The sequence below is a fragment of the Euprymna scolopes genome, chromosome 25 (assembly GCF_053919585.1).
Source record: "Euprymna scolopes isolate OS-2025 chromosome 25, ASM5391958v1, whole genome shotgun sequence".
Lineage (NCBI taxonomy): Eukaryota > Metazoa > Mollusca > Cephalopoda > Sepiida > Sepiolidae > Euprymna > Euprymna scolopes.
The window spans coordinates 61,618,527-61,641,942 of NC_136506.1; the positions used below are offsets into that span (position 1 = coordinate 61,618,527).

The 23,416-nt window shown below is 28.3% G+C and overlaps 1 protein-coding gene across 15 annotated transcripts in view; it reads right to left on the minus strand.

Annotated features, from left to right (window-relative positions):
• LOC145247387 (trafficking kinesin-binding protein 1-like) overlaps positions 1-23,416 on the minus strand; it is a 297,237-nt gene that overhangs the window by 61,279 nt on the left and 212,542 nt on the right. For 9 of the 15 annotated variants that reach the window (XM_080109079.1, XM_080109077.1, XM_080109085.1 and 6 more), the window contains 2 exons: positions 23,126-23,226; positions 10,766-10,801 (listed from right to left, as the gene is read on the minus strand). In XM_080109079.1, the coding sequence (XP_079965205.1) occupies positions 10,766-10,801; positions 23,126-23,226 (137 nt within the window). The remainder of the gene's footprint in view (positions 1-10,765; positions 10,802-23,125; positions 23,227-23,416) is intronic. The other 6 variants (XM_080109082.1, XM_080109080.1, XM_080109083.1 and 3 more) reach the window with 1 other exon arrangement.

The window sequence follows — 23,416 nt, forward strand, 5'->3', positions numbered from 1 at the left end:
TTTCACTATATTATTAATTATTATATTAACATCTTAAATTAGTTTGATTTATAACAAAAATATAATTTAAGAATATATACTTACAAGTATATACTTTAAGAAAAGACATTTTTTAAAAATGAAATCTAAATCTCAACAATATATTTTAAAAATTAGCATGTAATCTACATCGGTGCATAATTAATCAAGCCAAGATTATAAGTCCAATTTATTCCAATACGCGATACATCAAAAGCTCACGAGCTGGTTGCCATGACAAAACGCCAGCCAAATAACCCAACATCAATAACTAATTGATTAAGAGACATTTTGTATTAAGCAGTTTGCAAGGTGTACATCAGCTATTTTACACTAATTTCTACTTTAGTCAGAAATTATATATATTATACACACATGCATATGCATACATAAATACATTGTGTAGATAATATAAAGTGGATCTTCAGTTTACATTTGGCAGCCTCATAATTCTTGTTTACCTCATATTTATCTCATACCATATTGCTGACAAAGGAGAAATAATTGCTGTTTTCTAGGTCGGCTGTTTTTTAATGGGTGCTTGGTGGAAGATTTCAATCCACTCTTAATATTTATTATCATTCATCTGTCAATCATCCCACTTAAAATTTTTTTCAATTAAGCCATTAAATTAGTTTAGACAAAACTCAAAATTTGAATAAATTCTAATCATTGTCAGATACTCCAATGAAAATTCAGAAATAAAAACCACAATGCTGTGGAAACTAACTAGTCCCACATTTTCTGGCAGCCAATACATTTGATTGTATTGAAGTCTTTGAGGGCTTCTTGCATGTTTTTTTAAAGCAGTCCATTAGAGAGCATGAAGTTTGCACTGATTTTTTTTTTTTTTTTTACTTATGATTTTGATAAATTTTAAACAATAAATAGCCAGAAAATTATATTAATAATAAATAGCAATACAAAAAAAGAACTAAGCAGAGAGTGCTTAAAAAAAAAAAAAAATCTGCTAAAAAAATAAACTGAACAAATTTTGAAGGCTGTGTACATGTGATCCACAGAATTAAGAAATTGTTCTTCTATTTTGTAGTTTCTGTATTCATACTATTATGTTTTTGATTGGTTTGAGTAATTTGGAGTCAGATTTATTGTACTTATTAAAGATTGCAACTGCCTCTCATAGATTAGTAATGCAGTTATAACATTCAAACAAAAACATGGAGTGATAAGAATATTTACATTCCTCACTTAAAACTTGAATAAGTTATTCAAAATAAGAGGATTTCAACACTCGTTAATTAAAGCAAGTTTAAACAAACAGAAATTTGTAAAAAAACAAATTCAACATGGTTGCAATAAAACATTATACAAGAACAGAACAAATGTGCGGCAATCTGTATTTAAAAAGAAAAGAAATATTGAGAAGTATTTACAAAAAAATCCTCTACACAAAAATTTACTAAAAAATAAAATTGAAATTTAAACATTCCATGTATAAAAAATGTTAAATTTATTAACTTGTCTTTTTTTTTTTTTTACCGCAATTTTATATTTTCTTACAAAAAATGTACTTGGGAGAAGCCAATTTTATATATATATATATATATATATATATATATATATATATATATATATATATATATATATATATATATATATATATATACACCCCCCCCCCAAAAAAAAAAAAACCCCTAACATTTTTACCTTAAAATCTTAAATATTTCTGCTGAAAATCTTAAAAATTCAATTTTTTTTTAATTTAGAATTTAAAAAAATATTTATTCTTTGCCATTTTCTGGCATAGCATATATCGCATTTGAAATTTAACCATTTCACCTTTCACAACAAAATGAAACTTATTTTGAAATTAATATCAGGCCAGACACCAGTAGGTGGCTTATCTCAATAATTATTCTTCCCACATTTTAAAAAAAATTATTTTAACCAAAGCTGGAGGTTTAGAAAAATGCAGTAATGTTTTTAAATTTATTCACAGCCAGCTAAGACTTAACCAACCTCAGGTAAAACTTCCGTTTATTATTTCAAATAAAAATAATTTAAACTTCTTGAGCAATAAATTAATTTTGATGAAAAAAAAAAAAAAAAAAATCCAGACAAAAGATTTTCTAGGACTTCTTTCATAAAAGTTTGAACAACAGGATTCAGATAAAACCAAAAACTGAATAGTTGACAAAATAAAAGGCATATCTTAATATTTTTTCCACATATAAACAGGTTTGGCAGACATTTAGATAGAATCAAAATAGCAGCAGCAGCATAAAATGAAACACATACTTTAACATCTACATACAACATGACAAATATAAATATGATGAATACTTGTATCATCAGACAGGGATAAATGTTATTATACAAAATAAACATAGACAAACAATATATTACGTTCCCGAGTTTTTTTTTTTTTTAAATGAAGAGTGATTATTTGTAATATTTGGATTCTTTGGGACTACTGTTCTCATCTTGAGTGTTATTTTCCCAACATTTTGGTTGATGTAACTTTTGACTTTCTTCAAGTGTATCTTGTTGAACTTAGTAATTTTTTTGTTGAACTCTGGAATCTGCACAGAATTTCTAAGGGAACTCTTTAGTTAATCCATGGGAGTAGTATGCTATCGTTTTATCAACTATGACTAAGTAGAAGCTCTAAGTAATTCACAATTATATTTTGAGCATTGCCTGGACCGAGGATTGAACCCTCAACCTTCAGAAGAATGTAACTTACAACGAATTTTACCAAGTACTTTATCCACTATGCCACAGATCCTTAGGACTTCTACCCAATCATAGCTGACAGAATGAGAGCATGCTATCCCCGTGGATTAAATAAAGTGTTCAGTTCAAAATTCTGTGCACATTCCAAAGTTCAACAAGATACAACTGGAGGAGGCCAGAGGTTACTCAACCAAAACGTTGTAAAAATAACACTTAAGATGAGAACAGTAGTTCTAATAATCCAAATAATATGAACAATATATATTTACAAATATATATTTTACAAAGTATATACATATACAAAGAGATGAAGGTATGCTAAACACATGACAGTATTAACAAAAACGTATAAACAACTTATATGAGTAAACAACAAAGGAAAGAGTTAAATTGAATGAATAACTTTTTATCATTCAATGAAGCTATTTATTCCTGTAAAATATGTTGGTGTGATAAATTAAGCCTTTTCCATATTGTAATTTATAACCATTTCTCTTAATACTAATCCAATACCAATTCACACACACACAAAATATAACATGCTTATCCAATTTATAAATAATTGGTATTGACATGTACAAATGGACAACAAATATAAAAATTAACACCAATGTATTTGAAGAGATATATATCCTATGACAAATAAAAGGATAAAATAAATCTGATGAGATAAAATGGAAAACAGAAGATCTAAAATGCACTAATATGTTTCAACGTTTTGGTCAACTATTATGAGGTCTTTATCAAGGTTGACAAGTGGCAACTTTTTAGACTTCACTCTTCCTTATAAAATTTGAGTGAAATGTTTAGATGGATTCTTGAGTTTTAGATTGTCCATTTTATCTCATGTGTAATGTTCACACATACACATCCTCTTTGTACGTAAGAGGATTCAGGTACAAGAGAACATTTCAAAATGGAACTCATGAAACAAAAAATTAAAAAAAAAAAAAAGGTTTTCGATGTTTCTTGGTTAGTACGGTTTACAAAATAGTGAGAAAGTCTAAAAGAATTAATCGAAAAAAAAAGAAAAAAAAAAAGAAAAAGCCGAACATGGAAAGAAAAATATCAAAAGCTTTAAACACAAATGAGAAAAGTAATGAGGAAAAGCAGAAAATGATTTTTGCCAGAAAAAAGCATCGATCAAGAGAGTAGAATATGAGATTCAATTCTGATTCATTTTGCAATCAAAATTGTAATTTTTGATGGAAAAGATGATTGAAAACCAAAGAAAACAAACTTTTTTGCAGTCATTTTGAATTTGTTCCTGCATTCACTGTATACAATTAATTGAACACAAGTTGCTATTTTACCCATAGAATAGTAGGAGTGAAATTGTGGATTTACACTTTTCTCAAAATGAATAGTTTTAAATGAACATATTAGATCTGATTGGATTTCAGATCAGCTGAACTGTTGAATTTCTTTTCTATTACTCTTTCTTTTACAAATTAAAAAAAAATTTATCCCCCACCTCATCCAATTCTAGTTTGGTCATTATTATGGTCATTAAAAAAAGACGAGTTTTGTAATTATCATTTGCAGAAACATTTTTCATGCAGAAAGGAGGAGTCAAAGTTCGAAGTCAGCAATTTTAATAGGTTTTAAGAATTGACTTGGGAGTTGTGTTTTCATTAGTTGACCCTTCACCTTTGTCCAAATGATATAAAAGTGAACTAGGTCATTAGATTTTTACTAGTGAGGTGGACATCTTTGAATGAAGATGATGTCTGAGATGAAATTCTATTTTAATTTTTAAAATGAAAGCTTTCTAAGCAAAAAAAAAAAAAAAAATCCTTACTTTTTCAAACTACTATTATTTGTACAAAAATAATTAGAAAATTATTTCCGTGTATTGTTCAAAATATATCTAATTAATCTGAAGACAAAAATTTGTAGCAATCATCAACAGAAATAAAAACATTGGCTGTTTTTCTTATAACTAGTACAGAGAGAATAGTTTTGTTAGTTTAAGAGCATTTACATTATACCAATCAGTTGACAAAAAAGTACCATTGACCTATGCATACTAATATATAAATGAAAGTCATATTCTTATCTATGTGCGTGTATCCAAATAAAGCTCAGATATTACACAAGATTCACTGACAAAATTTATTCAATAAATTTTGTGACCCCGGCCTGGTTATGGTCAATGTTAATCTTAAATAAGGAACTTTCTTTTGAATACACATTTGTGGGTAATAAATTAAGGAAAGAATAAAAATTTGTAACAGTTCATTATAAGCAAAAGAAAATATCACCACAGATAGTAATATTATATAACCAGTAGCTTGAGGAAAGCAGAGGAAAAATATAAACAAAAAGAGACTAATTTTGGAATTTTTTCATATTTAATTAACTGACTTTATAAATTCACTTTTTGCATATTTAAATAATCTAATAGGTGATCCAAACAAGTTATATTTTTTTCTAGTAAATTATTCAAGTGAAGTATAGCAATAGTCCTCACGAGAGTGATTCAGGATGATTAGCAGAGAATCTCATATGAAAAATAGTTGATTTGTTGGCTTAGCCATGTAATATATGATAGATTTGAAATTGAGTGATGTGCTGCCTGCTTAGCTAATCACATAATAAAGATATTAAGACTCCTTACACCTCTTGTGATGATGGTCCATTCAGAAGCCATGCTTAAATAGTGAAATTGAGCCCCAGTTAAGTCAATAAGCTTAGTCTTTTTTAGAGAAAAAGCTCAAAAGAACATTGTTAGCCATGCCTTTCAAAATTTAGAATATTTCTAGCATGTAGAATCATCTTGTGAGATTCTAAAAGTTAGACCTAAATAGCATTTAAGTTTACATATCAAACTTTGATTCTGACTAGCCAATTTCCATTTGTTGTTGTACTATGTTATTGCCACCATAACATACTTCACTAAAGTTTATTTAAAGCATGATGTAATTTTGTCTGGAAACATTAATAAAAATCTAATTCTTGATTAAAGTATATAAAAAAAAATTGTTTTCCTCACAATTTGATTATATTTCTTTTTTGTATAAGTTTAAATTAAAAACTAAAATAATTTCTTTGCATCTTAGGTAATGCCGGATAAGTACAGCTAGTATTAATTAAAATAATATAGAACAGAGACACAATCTTATGTTATAGTTTGCTTGATTGTAATATTATTGGTTAGTCAATAATTAACAAGTAGTAGGCCGTAAAAGAGATTGCCAAATGTTACAATTCAAAAACTGAAAATATCTTTTAGTTATATTATTATACAAAAAAAATAATGAAAAGGAGGAAGATTTTCATTTATAGAATAAGTAGTCATTTAAAAAAAGTGGGTATGGGGGGGGATGTTAGATATCAATGAATAAAGTTAAATTTTGTTTGCAGCTAACTTTTCAATGCATAATCAAGTCTCAGCTGTTGTCTTTCGTTTAAAAATAGAACTAAAAGATCATATTACTTCGCAACAATTCCTAAATCTCTTAAAGGGAGGAAATATTAAACTTGCAGATTATATCTGAAATCATGCCAGAATTTGTCCAACATTATTTTATTCTTTCTAACTTTTTTCTTGATACTGAAAGTGGGTCCTGGATTTATTTGTCCTCACACATGGGTTGTCATGGTAAACCGTGTACACAAAATAAAAACGTTTTACCAGATTATTACCACATCATGGCTGATAGAAAATAAGCATAATAAAAAACGTCCAATAATCTGACCTCTGCCTATCCTAAATGCAGTGGCAGCAACATCAAAAAATGGTTGTACAGAATGGAAAACCAGAGGATGAAGAGCACCATCTAGATCTTCACTGAAAAGGCACAAAGAGTACTGGAATCCTGATAAGATTTCTTATTGTCATTCAAATTCCAGAGAAAGCCAACAGCTGTTATTAGTAAAAACTAAATGGTAAACGGCTGTTGCAAGAATGCTAAATGATCTGCAATGATGACTGAAAAAGTGAACAATATTGGAAATCTCTTTACACGAAGATATACAAGATACATTTATCTCATGTTGCAATACATTAATGCAAAATATCACTAGAGCTAAATAAAGAAAAATGTTATATATTTATTATTATGAATTATTGATTTGTTATTGTGATATTGTTGTTTTACACTTAAATTATTTTAGCATTTAATTAGTTATAACATGTAATTTATGTTTTATAATTTGTGTGAATGGATGTATTATTCAACTATATCATTGAGTCCCCATCTAGATTTAAAGTTCTTTTAGCCTCTATTTCCATTATGGCAGTTTAATACACTGATGATAAAAAAAGATTTTAAAAAAGACAAAACCCCTCACAGCTATAAATAGAAACAGGTCATAAATCAGACCAATCCTTAACACTAGAGGATGAGAATAAAATGTTACTGGAGGTTAGATCCGGATACTGGTGATCCCTATTGTTACTTCCTTGAACTTAATATTTCCAATCAGAATGGTACTCTACACCCCATATTCCCAATAGGTGTAAGTATTCTCATCCTTTTGAAAAAAAAAAAAAAAGCTATTAGCACCTGATAAAGTGAAGCCTCAGCCAATATGGGTGAAATAATTATACAACACCTTAAAAGGTTTCCTTGAATAGAAAAGTTTTGCACTTTATAAAAATTATAATCAAAATATTATTATATTAAACCTTAGGGTCTTAAATCCTCATTCAAATTTTGGTCAAAATCCATTACATTATTTTGATTCTAGTAAATGTTTAAAATTAAGCTTACAAAGTTTTACAAAGAAATTGAAATCTATGAAATAAAATTCAATGTAAATTTGAAATATTTGAATTTTCAAATAGATAATTGTACTCATAATATACTTTCTAAAAACTCTTTAAAACAATCCAAGAAAACAAAAATTTAGGAAATATTTATGAATGCCAAAATGATAATGATTAATTTTACAAAAATTGGAAGGTATGTGAGTTTTAATCCCCTTTGCATAAATCTAAATTAAGCTAAATATAGCCTACATTCGAAATCATTATGTCTAGAAACCATGTTCCAAAATTCATAATGATTGGTTTTAGTTTAGGAGTGAATCTTGTACATACAACTGAACATAAACAAATGCAACTTTATTATAAGTAAAGATATTACACTATTTTATTCAGTATTTTGTGCTTTCCCACCTATTGACAATTGTGATTTTTCATCAATTTAATATTAATTTTAACTTGATTACATGGATGAAATGCTTAATGAGGAGATAAACGACTAAGATATGTAAAGCCAGTGCATCAGTTGACTAAAACTACAAGCAGAAAAACACACTAAAATTGTCAAACAATGGGGTCAATCAAGATCAGGGAAAATTTTATAAGCAAACAGTTGTTAAGTTTGCTAGCTATCCAATCAGATTCTTTGATATTCACCGGCTAATAGCCAAATTTCTATTTTACTTATTTATTTATTATAATATATATGTTAAATAAATAAATAAATCTATATATCTAGAAAAGTGAAAGTGTCTGTGTACATTTCCCTACGCAATAACTTTGTCAATTTTTAGTCTACGACTCGAAAGTTGATATACAGGGTACTGACATTTGGGAAAATCGATGGGATTCGTTTTTGGCCAGAAATTCGGCGATTAAGGGGTCAAAGTTCAACGATTTGACCTTTGAGAACTCTACCAAACTCCTCAGACAATTTTGGGTCTACACACTTGAAATTTTAGATATAGGTTCCTTGGACATGGATCTAACTTAATAACTTGATTTGAACCCAAAATAATAAAAAAATTGACCGCTTTTTTTTTTTTTTCTTTTGCTCAACCTTCAAATACCCGGGCAACGCCAGGCACCCATGCTAGTATATTCTAAGGTAAAGTTTATTCTGTTTCCTATTTTGCTTCTACAGTAAAATAATTTTGGGATTCCTTAAAGTTTATGCTCTCAAATTTTTCATTTAGACATAATCTAATAAATAAGTGTCTAAATTTCTACATGTACTGGCTTGTCATACCATTTTCCATTCAACTATTGGCGAATGCCCACTTTCTTTGAGCCCCCACTAATGGTTTGTTAATGCTGTTTTATTCAGTGCTTTAATATACTTTTATGGTCCCAATATCTGGTTTTAAAATCTAGGGAGGACATATCCATGTAATATTTCTTGTTATTCAGGTATTCTTTGGCAAATATTGTGACCTGGTAAGCAATGCTTTTGGTTAGGCATTTATTTTGTAATGGACAAGTGTATGTGTACTACAGTTGCAACTTTTCTGTTATTCTTAGCGTTTTTGTTTCTATTAAGATGGTTGCTATAAAGGTTTTGGTTATTACTGTTTCCAGTGATTATATTCTTGTCTTTCTTTGTGTTATTTTTATTGTTGCTACGTTGATCATTTTTCTTACTCCAATGCCCCCATTTAATATTTTGTTATTTGCTTTCTTCATCATCTCAAAGTTTTTGCAGTAACTGTAGGACAGTTTTAAGGTATCTATCTTTTAAGTTATATCTCTATTATGACTTAAAGATTTTCATTTCCTTTTTCCAACATTTATCCTTTTTAATCCAAGAATTTTTTTCCCATCTGAGGAACACAAACCTGTCTCACAAAAAATTAGTGGTTTTGTGAATTTCCGCCATTCACTGAAACAAAAAATACACTATGAGTGTGTAATAATATTTGGATTTGGAATGTTTACTAGCATATATATATATATATATATATATATATATATATATATATATATATATATATATATATATATATTAGCTGAATAATGTTCAAAATTTCATATTAACCAGTTCACACATTTAAGAGTTAAAGTGCAGACATAATATTTTTCCCATGGATTATTTGCGATGGATTTTTCTCACAAATTTATTAGTAATAGATAGAAAACGCAAATGAATTTTTTTTAAAATTGAAAGTTTTTATTTTTGTAATAAATTAGTTAACAGGATAAATTGAGTATAATTCAATAAAGAACAACTTTGAAGGAATATCTAAACAGCTGAAGAAAAATGGCAATTTTAACTCTCATTTTTAATTCAGGTCATGTGAAAGTTTAATGCTCTGTAAGTCATGTGCATTCTACTGGAAAATCTTACAACATCAATCTGTGTTTGTAATTTTGCTTTTAAATCTTTAAAATTATTCCCTAGTTAAGAACACCTGTTTTAGATATTACAATTCCAACATAAAAAAGCTCCCAAGAAAGTAATTATTGAACAGATGTGAAAATGGCAAGTTAAGATTATATTTGACCTTAATTTGACAAGCTTTAGAACTATAATGAAGAGAAAAAAAATCCATAGTGTATTGTTTTAGTCATTTATTAAAGGGACATTATTCTAAGGCAAAATCAAATTTTTTCAAATTTAAAAAAAAAAAAAAAAAAAAAAAAAAATGAAATTCATTCATTTCTAAGAGAAAATTTTTTTCTACTAAACAATTCTTATTTAAAAAGTAGATCATATTCAAATATATTTTTACATTTAAAATAAAATAACTGGATATACAAAAACTATTTTATTAAAGGTTTTAAACTCAAATATTCTTTTTAAAATTCTCTGGTTAAAATTTGAGACAATTATAATATGTCATTCTGAAGAGGCAAAGAAAAAACTCAAAATGTACAAACTGACAGATATATTCCAACAAGCAGTTATTTATAACAAGTTTTTTTTTGCGTAATGGAAGGCTTTATTTAGTAACCTGCTATCTTGTATATTTCTCCAGTTCTTCTGAAAACTAACCCAGTCTAAGTATTGTTTTTCTCAACTATTCAAATCAAATTCCTCAGTGGAACAGTTGCTAATCAAGTTATATCAACAATTTTTTTTCATTTGGTTTAACTAAACATCACATGAATCCTCATAGAATTAAAAATTTGAAAAATTTTTGAAGAAATGATACCAAAGTTTCCAAAAGAACATTCTTATTAAAAAAAAAAAAAATAAAAAAAATAAGGTAGAGAAATATAAAAAAAAAGGAATAGTAAAAAAAAGGTATTAATTGCCAAATTATGTATAAAGAGAGATCAACCTGACATGATAGAAGGCATTTTTAGTGAAGGGAAAACTTTGTGAATGGATCAAAATACCTTGAGCTTTTTGGCTGCTCCGTAACAGGCTTTGTTCTATAAAAAGGAAATGCAATGGAAATAACAAAAAATTATTTTGTGATAGAAATGAAATAAAACCTACGGAGATGAAGAATGCAGGACATGCATTATTATCAGATGATTTTAGTAAACAAAAATATCAATAACGTGTGGCATGCACAGGGAAATAAAGATTTAGAAACTGAACAGGTCATCCCATAAATTGTCCAAATTTCAATTTTTTTTAGAATCTCATAATAATTAGAAATGTCTAATGAGACTAAATAATATTTATTTATTCATTTTACAAGAGAGTCACTACCTATCCAAGCCTGAAGGCCACTCAAGGATAAGGGTTAGTGAGTGTCGGGTGGTCATTAAGATAACAGTGTAGTAATTGGTATTGGTAAGAATTGGGTAGATTTGATTATTTAAGGGGGCAGCTCAAGAAGAACTTGTTTACACTGGACTTAAAGATGACCATATTGTAGTCAGCTGAAAAGCAGGCCCACAGTACAGAGTTCCACAGGTGGACAGTTGTAGGAAATAATTTGTGTTTAGATTTATATATTATATATATGAATTTGAAGACATTTAATTTATAAAAAAATTATTTTATAGGAAAAATGAATTAAAACGTCACTGTTGAAAGCCCTTAAAATATGATAGTATCCAAAAAGCATTTGGGTCACATGATGCTTTGTGAACAAGATGGTTTACAAAATTCAGAAATGGAAATTCTGCCATTGAAAAAGACCAGTCTGAGCATTCAATTGAAACACGACTTAAAGAAAACCCTGTTCAAGAATTGGCGATGAAACTTTTCACAAACCATATAACTGTTCATCGCCTTCAACAACTTGGAAGAATTGATAAACTTGAAAAATGGCGGTCTCATGACTTGCCTGAAGACGATCGTAAATTGTGAGTCAAGATTTTGTTTTAAAGGCTTTTTTTCAACAGTGAAATTTTAATTTTCCTGTAAAATAAAATTTAATAAAGTTAAATATCTAATGGAAATAATTATGTCATATATATATATATATATATATATATATATATATATATATATATATATATATGACATAATTATTTCCATTTATTATGAAATTTTAGAAAATTAAATATAGACAAAACCTATGGAATGACCTAATAAACAAAAGAGAGAATTTGGAGAGATGGGAAGTTGGAAATAATTTCAGGATGTCTGATATCTTAATGAAGATTCGGTGTTTATTAGCAAAACTATGCCACATTTCTCAACATTATCTAACTTTCATAAATCTGAACAATTGAGAATCATTTTGTGGAAAAAAAAAGAAAGAAATGCTACTTATATCAATGTGTTTGGATTATTTCATTCTAATGCATAAAATTCAAGATTACAATGATAACACAGTAGTCAACCATTAGTTGATTTAGTCACCAAATTGCACGAGAGAATACATAACTACGATAAATGCATTTACTTTTTGTTTCTTGGAAAGAACGTTAGAAATAATTTTAAGCAAAAAATAATTTGCTTTGAACTAATAAACTGCCTACTTTTTTGTGGATTACCTAAAAAACAAACAAAAAAATGTCACCTAGTTTAAAATGAAATATTTATGCAATGTTTTTTTTTATGTTATATGTTAATTTCTTTTAAATTTTAGAGTTAAACTCTAAAATGCATGTAATAATTTACATTTCTTTTCTATTTCTTATTTATCAACTAATCATAGATTTTAAATTGCATATGAACAATTTTTAAATCATCATATAATTATCTATATGCATATACAAGTGATCTTGTGTGTGTATCTACCAAACTACTGTCAATTTTTCGTCTACAGACTTCAAACTTAATATATAAGGGATTTGGACATATGGAACAAATTCGATTTGGTTTTTAACTGGCAAAAATAGCTGCTAAAGGATTAAAATTTAAAAATTAGAATTTGGCAGGCATAAGTCAATTAAACATGCAACTTTTACGCATGTGCAAATATGCATTTATATATGTATAACAGCATAATTTTTAATGTTTTGATATGCATATGGACTTAACTGATGGTACTTAAGGCATTATTTTAAAAACTTTTGAAATCACTACTATATAGTTGGTACAATTAATAGAGACATGTCACTCTAAACACAAAATGTGCATAAATTAAAATAACATATTTAAGCATTATTTACAACTGGGCAATGCCAGGCGGTTTGCTAGTAGAATAGTCACACAATATGGTTTCTGTTCTGCAAGATCTACTGCAGATGTGCTAACGGTTATATCTCACAGGATTAGTGAATCTCTTGACAAAGGCTTCCTTTCTAGGGCAATTGCTCTTGACATATCTAAGGCCTTCGACAAGGTATAGCATAAGGGCCTACTTCACAAGATTTCCAGCTACGGTATAACTGGAAATGTTTTCTCAATCATTAAATCATTTCTCTCCGATAGGCTCATAAGAGTAGAGGCCTGCAGTATTAATGCTGGAGTCCCTCAAAGGTCAATCCTGGGCCCAACTCTTTTCCTGATCTACATCAATGACCTCCCTAAACACATACTTAAATCATTCGTTGACATCTATGCTGATGACACGACCATCTACGGCAACACATCAAACGCTGTAAATGACAAAGTTCTCTCTGATTCTCTCTCCTCTGATCTCAAGCGCGTGGTTCAGTGGGGGAAGTCGTGGCTGGTTACCTTTAATGCATCTAAAACCAAACTCCTATCTTTACATCATCAACGCTCTGATCCCCAGCTGGCATCAATTGAAATGGATGGCTCTCGTCTGGGAGAAGCTCCGTGTTTTGACAAGCTTCTGGGTTTGTCCTTTACTCCTGATCTGAAATGGAACACGTACATCAAGTCTGTTGCCAAGGTCGCTGGAAAGATGGTGGGATCCTTCTACCGCTCCAGAAGATATCTCACTACTGATGCAATTCTCTATCTATATAAAAGCCAAGTACGTCCAAGGATGGAATACTGCTGTCATATCTGGGCAGGAGCTGCTAAAAACAGCCTATCCTGCCTTGACAGAGTACAAAATAGACTTCGTGGCTTAGTGGGGAATACCCTTTTCTCTACCCTGCAACCTCTCTCCCATAGAAGAGACGTTGCGAGCTTATCCTTGTTTTATCATTATTTCCATAGCAGGTGCTCATCTGAACTCCAATCTCTGGTCCCCCTCACCAATCTTTCACGAAAAATACCCGTCTAGCTGAATCCACTGTGAAAAATCCCCCCCACCTCTTTATCTGTGCCTAAATCAAAACGTGGATTCCATGAACAAAGCTTCTTTCTTAGAACTGCACGCCTGTGGAACTCTGTTCCGTCTGCCTGCTTCCCACCTGACTACAACTTGGATGTCTTCAAGTCCAACGTTAACAAATTCCTAATGAACCGCCCCCTTAAGTAAATACTTCATCAAATCTCCACACTAGCGTACTGTACTTGCAATAACCCTTATCCCTGAGTGGCTTCTGGGGCTTGATAAGTGGTGACCACCGTGTAAAAAAAAAAAAAAAAAAAAATATATATATATATATAAATAAATTCATTAAATGTACATTATTTTTATTTTTTCCTACTACTGACCTCAACACTGATATTTATATTGATAGAATTTAGATTAATATATCATTTGGTATAAAAAAAAAATTCACGAACAATGCTATAAAAATATTTATGTCCTGTTTCACATGACTGCTTTGGTTAAACTGCACAGTAGTGTTAATTTATTTAAAAAGAAATGTCAAAATCAGTTCATACCATATATATCACAATGGACACTGAACTTTCATTGAGGTAGCAACAGGTTTGCCAAATCATTCTCGCTTGCCATCTTTGGTTTAATCTAAAGCAAAACATTCGTTTGACCAGTTTTTTTTTTCGTCCATGCCAGTTCTGTGCTATGTGGTCAATTGTCTCCTCACTACCAGACCTGTTATGTCCAGGTGCCTTTCAAATAATGCGTGGTCAGTTGTTTGTTCCAGACTAGGGTGCTTGTTTACATTAGTGATCTTTTAAACCGATGCATTTCAGGTGAAAATATTATTACATACTCATGTGTTAGTATCAATTCCAAAAATTATGAAATGATCCAGTAGAAGATGTACTAGATGCATTTATAAAAAAAAAAAAAAAAAAAATCATCCACAATTACATTCTGTTTAAAAATGGTGGACCCTTAATTTAAGTCAAATGATGGAAGTCAGTTTATCATGCAAAATTGATCGCAAAACTCTTCCTCAGTCATACAATAAAACTTAATAATTCGATAGATCCTACACTTCTTTGTAATCATTTTTCTACCGAATCATTTTTCATAATTTAAAAAAATTTATGATTTCACCATGATACATAAGTATGTAATGTTTTCACCTGTAATGTGTTAGTTTAAAAGTTCACCAGTATAAACAAGCACTCAGACTAGTTTTGTTGAGGTGAGTTTATTTCATATATTCAAGTATTATGGATTGTTTTTTTTACATGTACATTTTATGGTGTATTCCGTTATATTTAGTTTCTGGTTCAATTTTGTTTATCTTTTTTTGTTTATGTGGATGAAATATGAAGAGACCAATAATTCTTATAGAGGATATAAAATAGCAATTAATTCTTTGAATTTGTCAAAAGATTCTAATAAACATTGTTAGTTCTATTATTATTTAGATTATTTCGTATAATTTGATGTTCAAGTAAGTTTTTTTAAATCATATGGCGACTACTTTTTAAACCTTCAAAATAATGAAATTTTAAAATATGAAATGATTTTAACTAGAAATTTATTGGCAAGAAAGGCTTAAACAATTGAATATCGCTCACAATTAAATATAGTTTTTCTAATAGAGAAATAAATTTTGGGACAAAAATGTTAAAAATATCACAAGGGCAAAACATTTTAAGAATAAACTGGATTAATTAAAAAATATTGGTAAAACAATGAATTTACAGATGTTTTATGGGTTTAACTGATGAAATACTGAAGAGAATTTGACGATTATTTGTTGCGAGATAGTTGTAGATATAATTTATTTTCATAAAAAAAGTTGCTCCCAAAACAAATATATCCTTTTTATGAGCAAAAAATTATATTATTTATCTGTCCCCCCCCTCCTTTACCATGTTATTTTAAGTATTGTTTTGTGGTAAAGGAGAAAAACAAATTTTCCAAGTGGTTCTTCTTTCCTTTATTGATAATGGAAATGTGCCCATTATTATTTTAGTATTCATTAAAATTATGTACTCACAAAAGGTCTATTTAAATGTTTATACATGTAAACCAAACAAATTACTTTTGTTTTAAAATATGAATATATCTAAGAAATATTCTTATTTATTCAATGTCATAGTGAATTGGAAATGCGAGTTATTTCAATAAATGTTGTTCTAAGAATTGACGTATAGGGATCATGGGAAAAAGGAATAAGAGATGATTAAAAAAAATGAATAAATGAAATAAAAATTACTGGGAATAAGCAAAAAGGGCAAGCAAATAAACAAGTAGACACACAACATTTGAATAATTTTGCATGCACTTTAATAAATATATATATGTATAATTATGTAGTTTAGGAGAGATAAACACAGTGGGCTCAATTATGTATATAGAAGGTTTATTATAGGTAATATCATACAGTGAAAATTCAATTACTCATTTATATTAGTAGTTTCAGGCATGGAAAATCTGGCTGGTTGGATTAGGAAGTACTTTACAGTTTCATCTATCATCAGCCAATCTAACACAGTGCTTCTCAAAATGTTTTTTCTTTCTGGTCCATTTTCAGCATAAAAAAATCTCATACCAACAAAATCTTAAATAAGAATTTTGAGTAAGATGGAAATGGTTTTTATCAACATAAAAAATGTAATCAAAATATTAATGACTAAACTACTTCTGCTGTTCTAGGTCAATGAAGCAGTGATTTCATAAATCTACATCTATAGAAAAAACAGAATTTCAACTCGCATATATTTTCTTTGGGCTCATTACAGGCCCAATGAAAGCTCAAGGCCCATTTCAAAATTTCTCAGGCCCACAAGTAAGCCTGAGAGCCCACATTGAGAAACACTGATCCAACCTTACAGAGGCCGATAGGAATATACTGACTGTTCCCAAGAACTGAACGGATGATAAGAGATGAGAGCATGGAAGCAAGGAATGGTTAAAATAAGGTGCCATGTATAAAAAGCTTATAAATATATATAAATTAATGGGGAGATAAAAATACGGTTAAAATTAAAATAAGGATTAAATTAAAAATCAGGAGAATGATAAGAAAAATATACAATTTGTGTCACCTACCATTAGTATTCAAAAATTTTGCACCTAATATTGACTGTAGAATTTTACGCTTGTCATTGAACTTAAGTAGGCTGCCTTTGACAACAACAAAACACTATAAAAGAACAGATTTATTATATAGCCATCCTATGCCCCAAAATAAATAAGTTAAACAGGCAGAAAAATATCATTTGGATTACCACTGCCCCCCCCCCTCCCATCAGTTCATTCTTAAAGCTGTCAGATAAACATTTGTCACTGCAATATAACCTTCATAAATTATTTAATAGGAACTTCATTAAAACAACCTACATGCAGCACTTATGAAAGCTAAGATTACTAGCAAACCTAAACCTCCAGTCACATCCAGATATGACTGTAGAAGCAGAGACACAAGTACCCTTTGGAAGGTAGGTGCTGCATGAAAACTTTAAATAATGATTTCATGTTCACAGAGCATCTATCAAACATTCTGGGAAAAAAAAAAAAAAAAAAAAAAAAACAGAGTGCACCTAGGAATTGAAAGATCAAAAAATTCCATTTGTGAATGAAAAACACTGGAGTAGAAATGTAGTCTGTGTATTACTGAAAAAGTTAGAATTTTACAAGCTTTTTTTTGCCAGTCACTTGTCTAACAAAAAAAAAAAAAAAAAAAGGTTCAAAATTTTCAGGATGTTTCTATACTGCAAAAAAAAATGCAACTTGCACAACAGCTCCCTAGAACATTAGTCTAATAAGTCAAATTTTTCATACCTTCTGAAACCACCGATATTGTATAGTATTACCCATAATATATATTATATATATCAAATTGTAATTACTAAATAACAGATCGAATTCATGTAAAATTACACATGAAAAGTATAAATACATACTAAAATATTTATTTATTTTTAGAGGTTTTTAAGTAGTAAGAGAAAAAAACAAAAATATAACTTTTCTACAATAACAAATACTGGTAAATTATTTAGAGTAATTCTGATTTAATATAAAATTAATCATTAAATGTGTCTTTCCCACATCAAATCTTTGTTGTGTTCGCACAAAGCGACTTTTTCCATGAAACTATTGCTTTCAATCTGCTATTACTTGATCATACTTGATTGAGTCATTTCAAGCTTTCTTTGATTTGCCTTTTCCTAGCTTATCTTCAATTAGAATGTGTTTACAAATGCAGATCTACAGTATTAAAATGGACAAAAAAATCCTTTTATATGCATTACAGTTTAGTAAGTCTAATTTATCACACTACTAAACATTTTTATGGATTGTTTAATAATAATAAAAAAAATCAAAAAAATCAATAACATTCACAATAAATATTGCAAATGAATCATTTAAAATTTATCCACGACTGAGAAAACGAGGAACTCCACATCTTTCTTAATCGTATTAGTGTATCATTAAGATAAGAATTTGATTTGCTGTTCTATAATCGCTATCAGTAACATCAGTCTCTCACATCTCCCTATAGTCTTGGAATATCAACAAAATATATTAAATTTATTAATGAGAACCCCCTCTCCTTCAACATCATCTGTTTAAAATAGAATAAAATTATTAAATGATAATATTTGAAAAATCTTCAATAAGAAAATACCAGTGACTCAAGATATATCTTTCTATTTGCTGTAATTACTCAAAATGAGAACGAAAATATTGAGGTTGATATTATGAAATATACTGTTATGAGGAAGCCAATCAAAGGCTCTGATTGACTGGATATGATCGTTAGGAGAGAAGATCATTTTGAAATAATCGGTATTTAAGTCAGTTGATAAGTGGCAGTGCTGATGTGCAGATGGCCATGTTGGAACTTAACATTTAATGGATGTCAAGATAAAGTGAACAATAATTGAAATGCTTTAAGAATTTAATCAAATTATGAGATTATGAAATTGAATAAGATATTTAAAATGTCATTTGAGATCATCAATTACAATATTCAATTAATACAAACAAGACAAAATAGGTCTTTCTTTATGATCATCTGAATGATTTCATTCTGAGGGATTTCAACAAGTGAACTTGGTGTGGATTGCTTCTTTGTATTGATTTAACTGAATGGCTGACAAAATTTTACTTGCATATTTTCCTACTTTCCTAATCAAATACGAGATATTTCATAAAATGATACACTACAAGATTATTGTAAAAAAGAAAGAGGATTATTGATTCTATTTAAGATGAATTTTTATAAATTATATTGGCTAATGACCCCAACATTCATTTTTTATCCAACAACATTTTATCTTAAGATTATATAAGTTGAAGAAAAAAGATAGAAAAAAATATAACTAATCATAAATTAATGTATTACATTCCCCAAATAATTGATGATTCAATATTATGTTATAAATTTCATGCATAATTTTACATGAAAAATATATTTCCATTAGATAATTATACACATATACATACACATTTCATCACTTAAAAATTAAAAAAATAAAACAAACAAAAATGATAAAAATTAAAAGAAAAATTGCAACAAATTCATACACATGTGGTGACTAAAGACTAGATAAATAATTATTGAATTGTTTTGCTCTCATAGAATTTTTACATAATTAAAAAAAAAAATTGAGTTTGTTTTTCTTGTGGGGTTTGCCTTCGATCATTTCATAAAATAAAAACGAGAATTTGTGACTATTATAGCAATGATTTATATTACAAGATTTACACAAAGAGATTAGTCTAATTTAGTAATTTCAATATAAACAGCTTTTTGTATTTTACAAATTAGATTATGTGTTTTATAAATGAGAAATTAAATAAGGTTTTAAATCTAAAATTTGTTTTTAATGTTATAAATTTGTTATCCTCAAAAATAAATTTGACATTTTATTCAATAAAGAAAAAAATAAGGATTTAAAGCAAATGCTTTACTCAAATTGGAATAGTTTTTAATTAAAATAAAAAAAAGCAAAAATAAAACTTTAAATATAACTCATAAATTACTATCCATATCAAAATTTAAATTCATAAAGAAACTATTTTTCACATCTATAAATCACATCAGTTTTTGAATGTTTCAGTTCTAAGAACCATACATTTTGTGACTATTATTCTCAGAAAGAAAATGAAAAATAAAATTTAGTAGAATGGTTAACAATAGTTTCCTATAAATGAAAGAGCATTAAAAACTTACTTACATCCAATTAAAATAATCTATACAACAAATATTTACCTATATTAATGTTTTTTTTTTGCAATGGAAGCATAAGAAAATAACAAATAGGGAAAAACAGACATTACAGAATTAAAAATATTACTCTATTCTAAGGATCTAAAAACTATTCGTCCATTTGTTTTACAAAAATCTAAAACGAAAAACTTAGTTCATTCTTTAAAAAAAATCTAGTAAACTATTGGGTCATTAATAAACAATTTAAAAAATTAGTCTATTCTTAAAAAGAATCTAAAGAATATTTAATATTTAAAAAATATTAAACATTCTTTAGATTTGTTTCTGAATTTTCAAACATATGAGTCTATTCTTAAAGAGCGAGTTGTTTAATATATAAACTTCAATAGTAAAATAAAGAGAAAAAGCATTGATTGAAAAACAATCCAGAATAAAAAAAAATTAATCACATAAGCTAATGATAAATTTGATAAGCCATGAGAAAATAGACTGAAGTATGTCTTTTTTTAATATTCACCTACAACTAAAATCTACATTTGTTCACTGATGTTTCTGCAATTTTGAGATGATGGTTGATTATTCATATTATTTGGACTACTGTTCTCATCTTGAGTGTTATTTTGACTGAAACATTGCGAAAATAGCACTCAAGATGAAAACAGTAGTCTAAAGAATCGAAACAATACAAATTGTCCATTTGTAAAAATCAAACTGCAGATCAAAACTTAAAAAAATCATGTAATATGAATTTTCTCAGATTCTTTGATGACCTACAATAAAACTTTTTTTTATTTCAAAAAGACAGATTGAGAATGTTATAAATTATACATTATCTTCTATTCTATGAAACTGCATCCATTAAAATATCATATTTTAAAAATAGTGTTATTTCCAAGAAAGAGCCTGATTTCTATGTTAACTTTTGAATCTGATGGGAATTACTACAAGATAGTTAAGATCAAAGTCAATCAAAAATCTACAAATTTTTAGAAACATTTGAATAAAAAAATACTAAAACAATTAAAAATGTTGAAATACAGAAATTATTTATGAAAACTTAGGAGTTGAAATCAGTCATTCATTTGATTTATGAATAGGGCTAACTAAAAATGCTTCAGTTTAATTTTATAAATTTATAAAAATCGGTATACTCTTAATTATTAAATGGAACATTTAAAGATAAATAATAAACATTAAAAAAGGGGGAAATGTTTAATATGAAATGCGGAAAGAAAAATAATATTTGATCTTTGAATGTGAAGATGAATTAAAGATGAAATTGACATGATGAAATATGTTCAAAAGGTTGGATGATAGGTCTTTAAAAAGGTTGCAGAAGTGGAAAGTAAAAGATGAAATATGATGATGAAAATAAGGTGAAAATTACATGCAATTATTAAACAGAAAAGTCGAGAGCATTTCGACTCATTGTCTAACATTCTGGTTATTATGTCTTCTTTTCTCTTATGGGGTCCCAAAATATGTTAAAGTAATTGTCTCACTTATTTCTACTTACGTAATGTATCGTCTAGTTAATTATTTTCAAATACATATGAATATACTGTTATGTTAGATGACATGTAGTTAGCATTATAAGGTGATGGTCAAGGGTAAGCTTAGTAATTCAGGAAAAGGAGTGCCATCTTCCCCTAACATATTGGTATAATAGCTGATGAAAAGCAAACCTTTGAGTCACCCTTGACTATGGTCTATTTATCAATTTATTATTGACTTATCTTATTTAATACAATAAACCTGAATGCAGAATTCCAAAATTGGATATAAAAATATTTAGTTGTCATCCAATTAGGACAACAGAGTTTATTTTTATACAGAAGTTCAATTACATTTTAGTCAAGGTTGATGTCAACTCTATAATGTTAGATAACATGTGGTCATCAGCAATATCATAGTCCCAATCAAGGTCATATGCAATACAGTTTAAGACTTGATAGAATAACTAGGCAAATTTATAGATTAACACACTCAGTTACTTCCAACCCTAATTTTTTTTATTAGGTTATTACATGTGAACACCCCGAAAAAACTTTGTAATAAAGAAATATTTTAGAATTTAAAATGGGGGATAAGTTTTGCATATAAATTTAACTTAGAATAATCCACTATTTATGAGTTCTTCTAATTTTTTAGTGCAGTTAACTAAATTCTTTTACTACTAACCCTAAGTCTGAATGGCAAAGCTGTAAAACTACAGGTGGTAACCCCCCCCCCCGCCGCTACCCCATAAAATGCACAGAATTTATCTCTTCTAGCAAAAAACATAAAAACAATTTCTCTAAAAATATCAACTATTTTAGAAGTAAGGGCAAGGGATCAGTTTTACATAGAATTTAATGTAAAATGGTCCCTATTTCAGGTCTCTAACATTTTACAATGGTTGATTAATTTTTTATTTATTCTATTTTGTTAACTAAAAAGTTAGAATAGCCTGGAAATTTACATTAAATTTATAAACACAAAACTTAGCTTCGATTACTTTACATTCTAAAATGATTTCTTCAGACAAGTTTTTCAGGGTGTTCAAATGTAATCGCCTAAAAAATGGTAGAATATTATTTTGCAGTGCATGATTTAGCTAATAGTATTAATCTACAAGACTTGTTTTTATTTAGATGGAAAACTTAGCAATAAATATATAACATCTATATATCATATAGCATGGTCTTCTATTTCTCTAAGAAACTTGGCTCTCAATATATATTTTTTCTTGCATAAAAATTTGATCAGCTGAGAAAACAAAAAATAAAAGATTATAAAACTATAACCATCAGACAATAATTAAAATTGATTTCATCCAAAAAGTAATTGCAAAAGAACATACAGTTATGCTTTGAAGAGAGTTCCAAGATAACATTCTTTTCAAGTTTGTTGGTTAAAAAAAAAAAAAAAAAAAAAAAAACTGAAGAGTTCACATACGGGGTACTACTGTTGGAATCACTCTCTGCATTTTCCAAATCTTGTGTATAAAACCGGAGCAACTCATCTTTCATAGAAATTTCATGTTTCAATTGGCTAACCTGGAATAGAAGAGTCAAATTAAAATGGTTAAAAAGCGAGGGGAAAAAAATAGTCAGTTTAATATATTTTTTTAAATGTACATTTTTTTTTTGGTAATTATTTTTTAACAAGATTTCATATGTACATAATTAAAAGTGAATGTGGCATTGTGAAATATGAATAATCACATATGAAAAATTTTTATGAGAA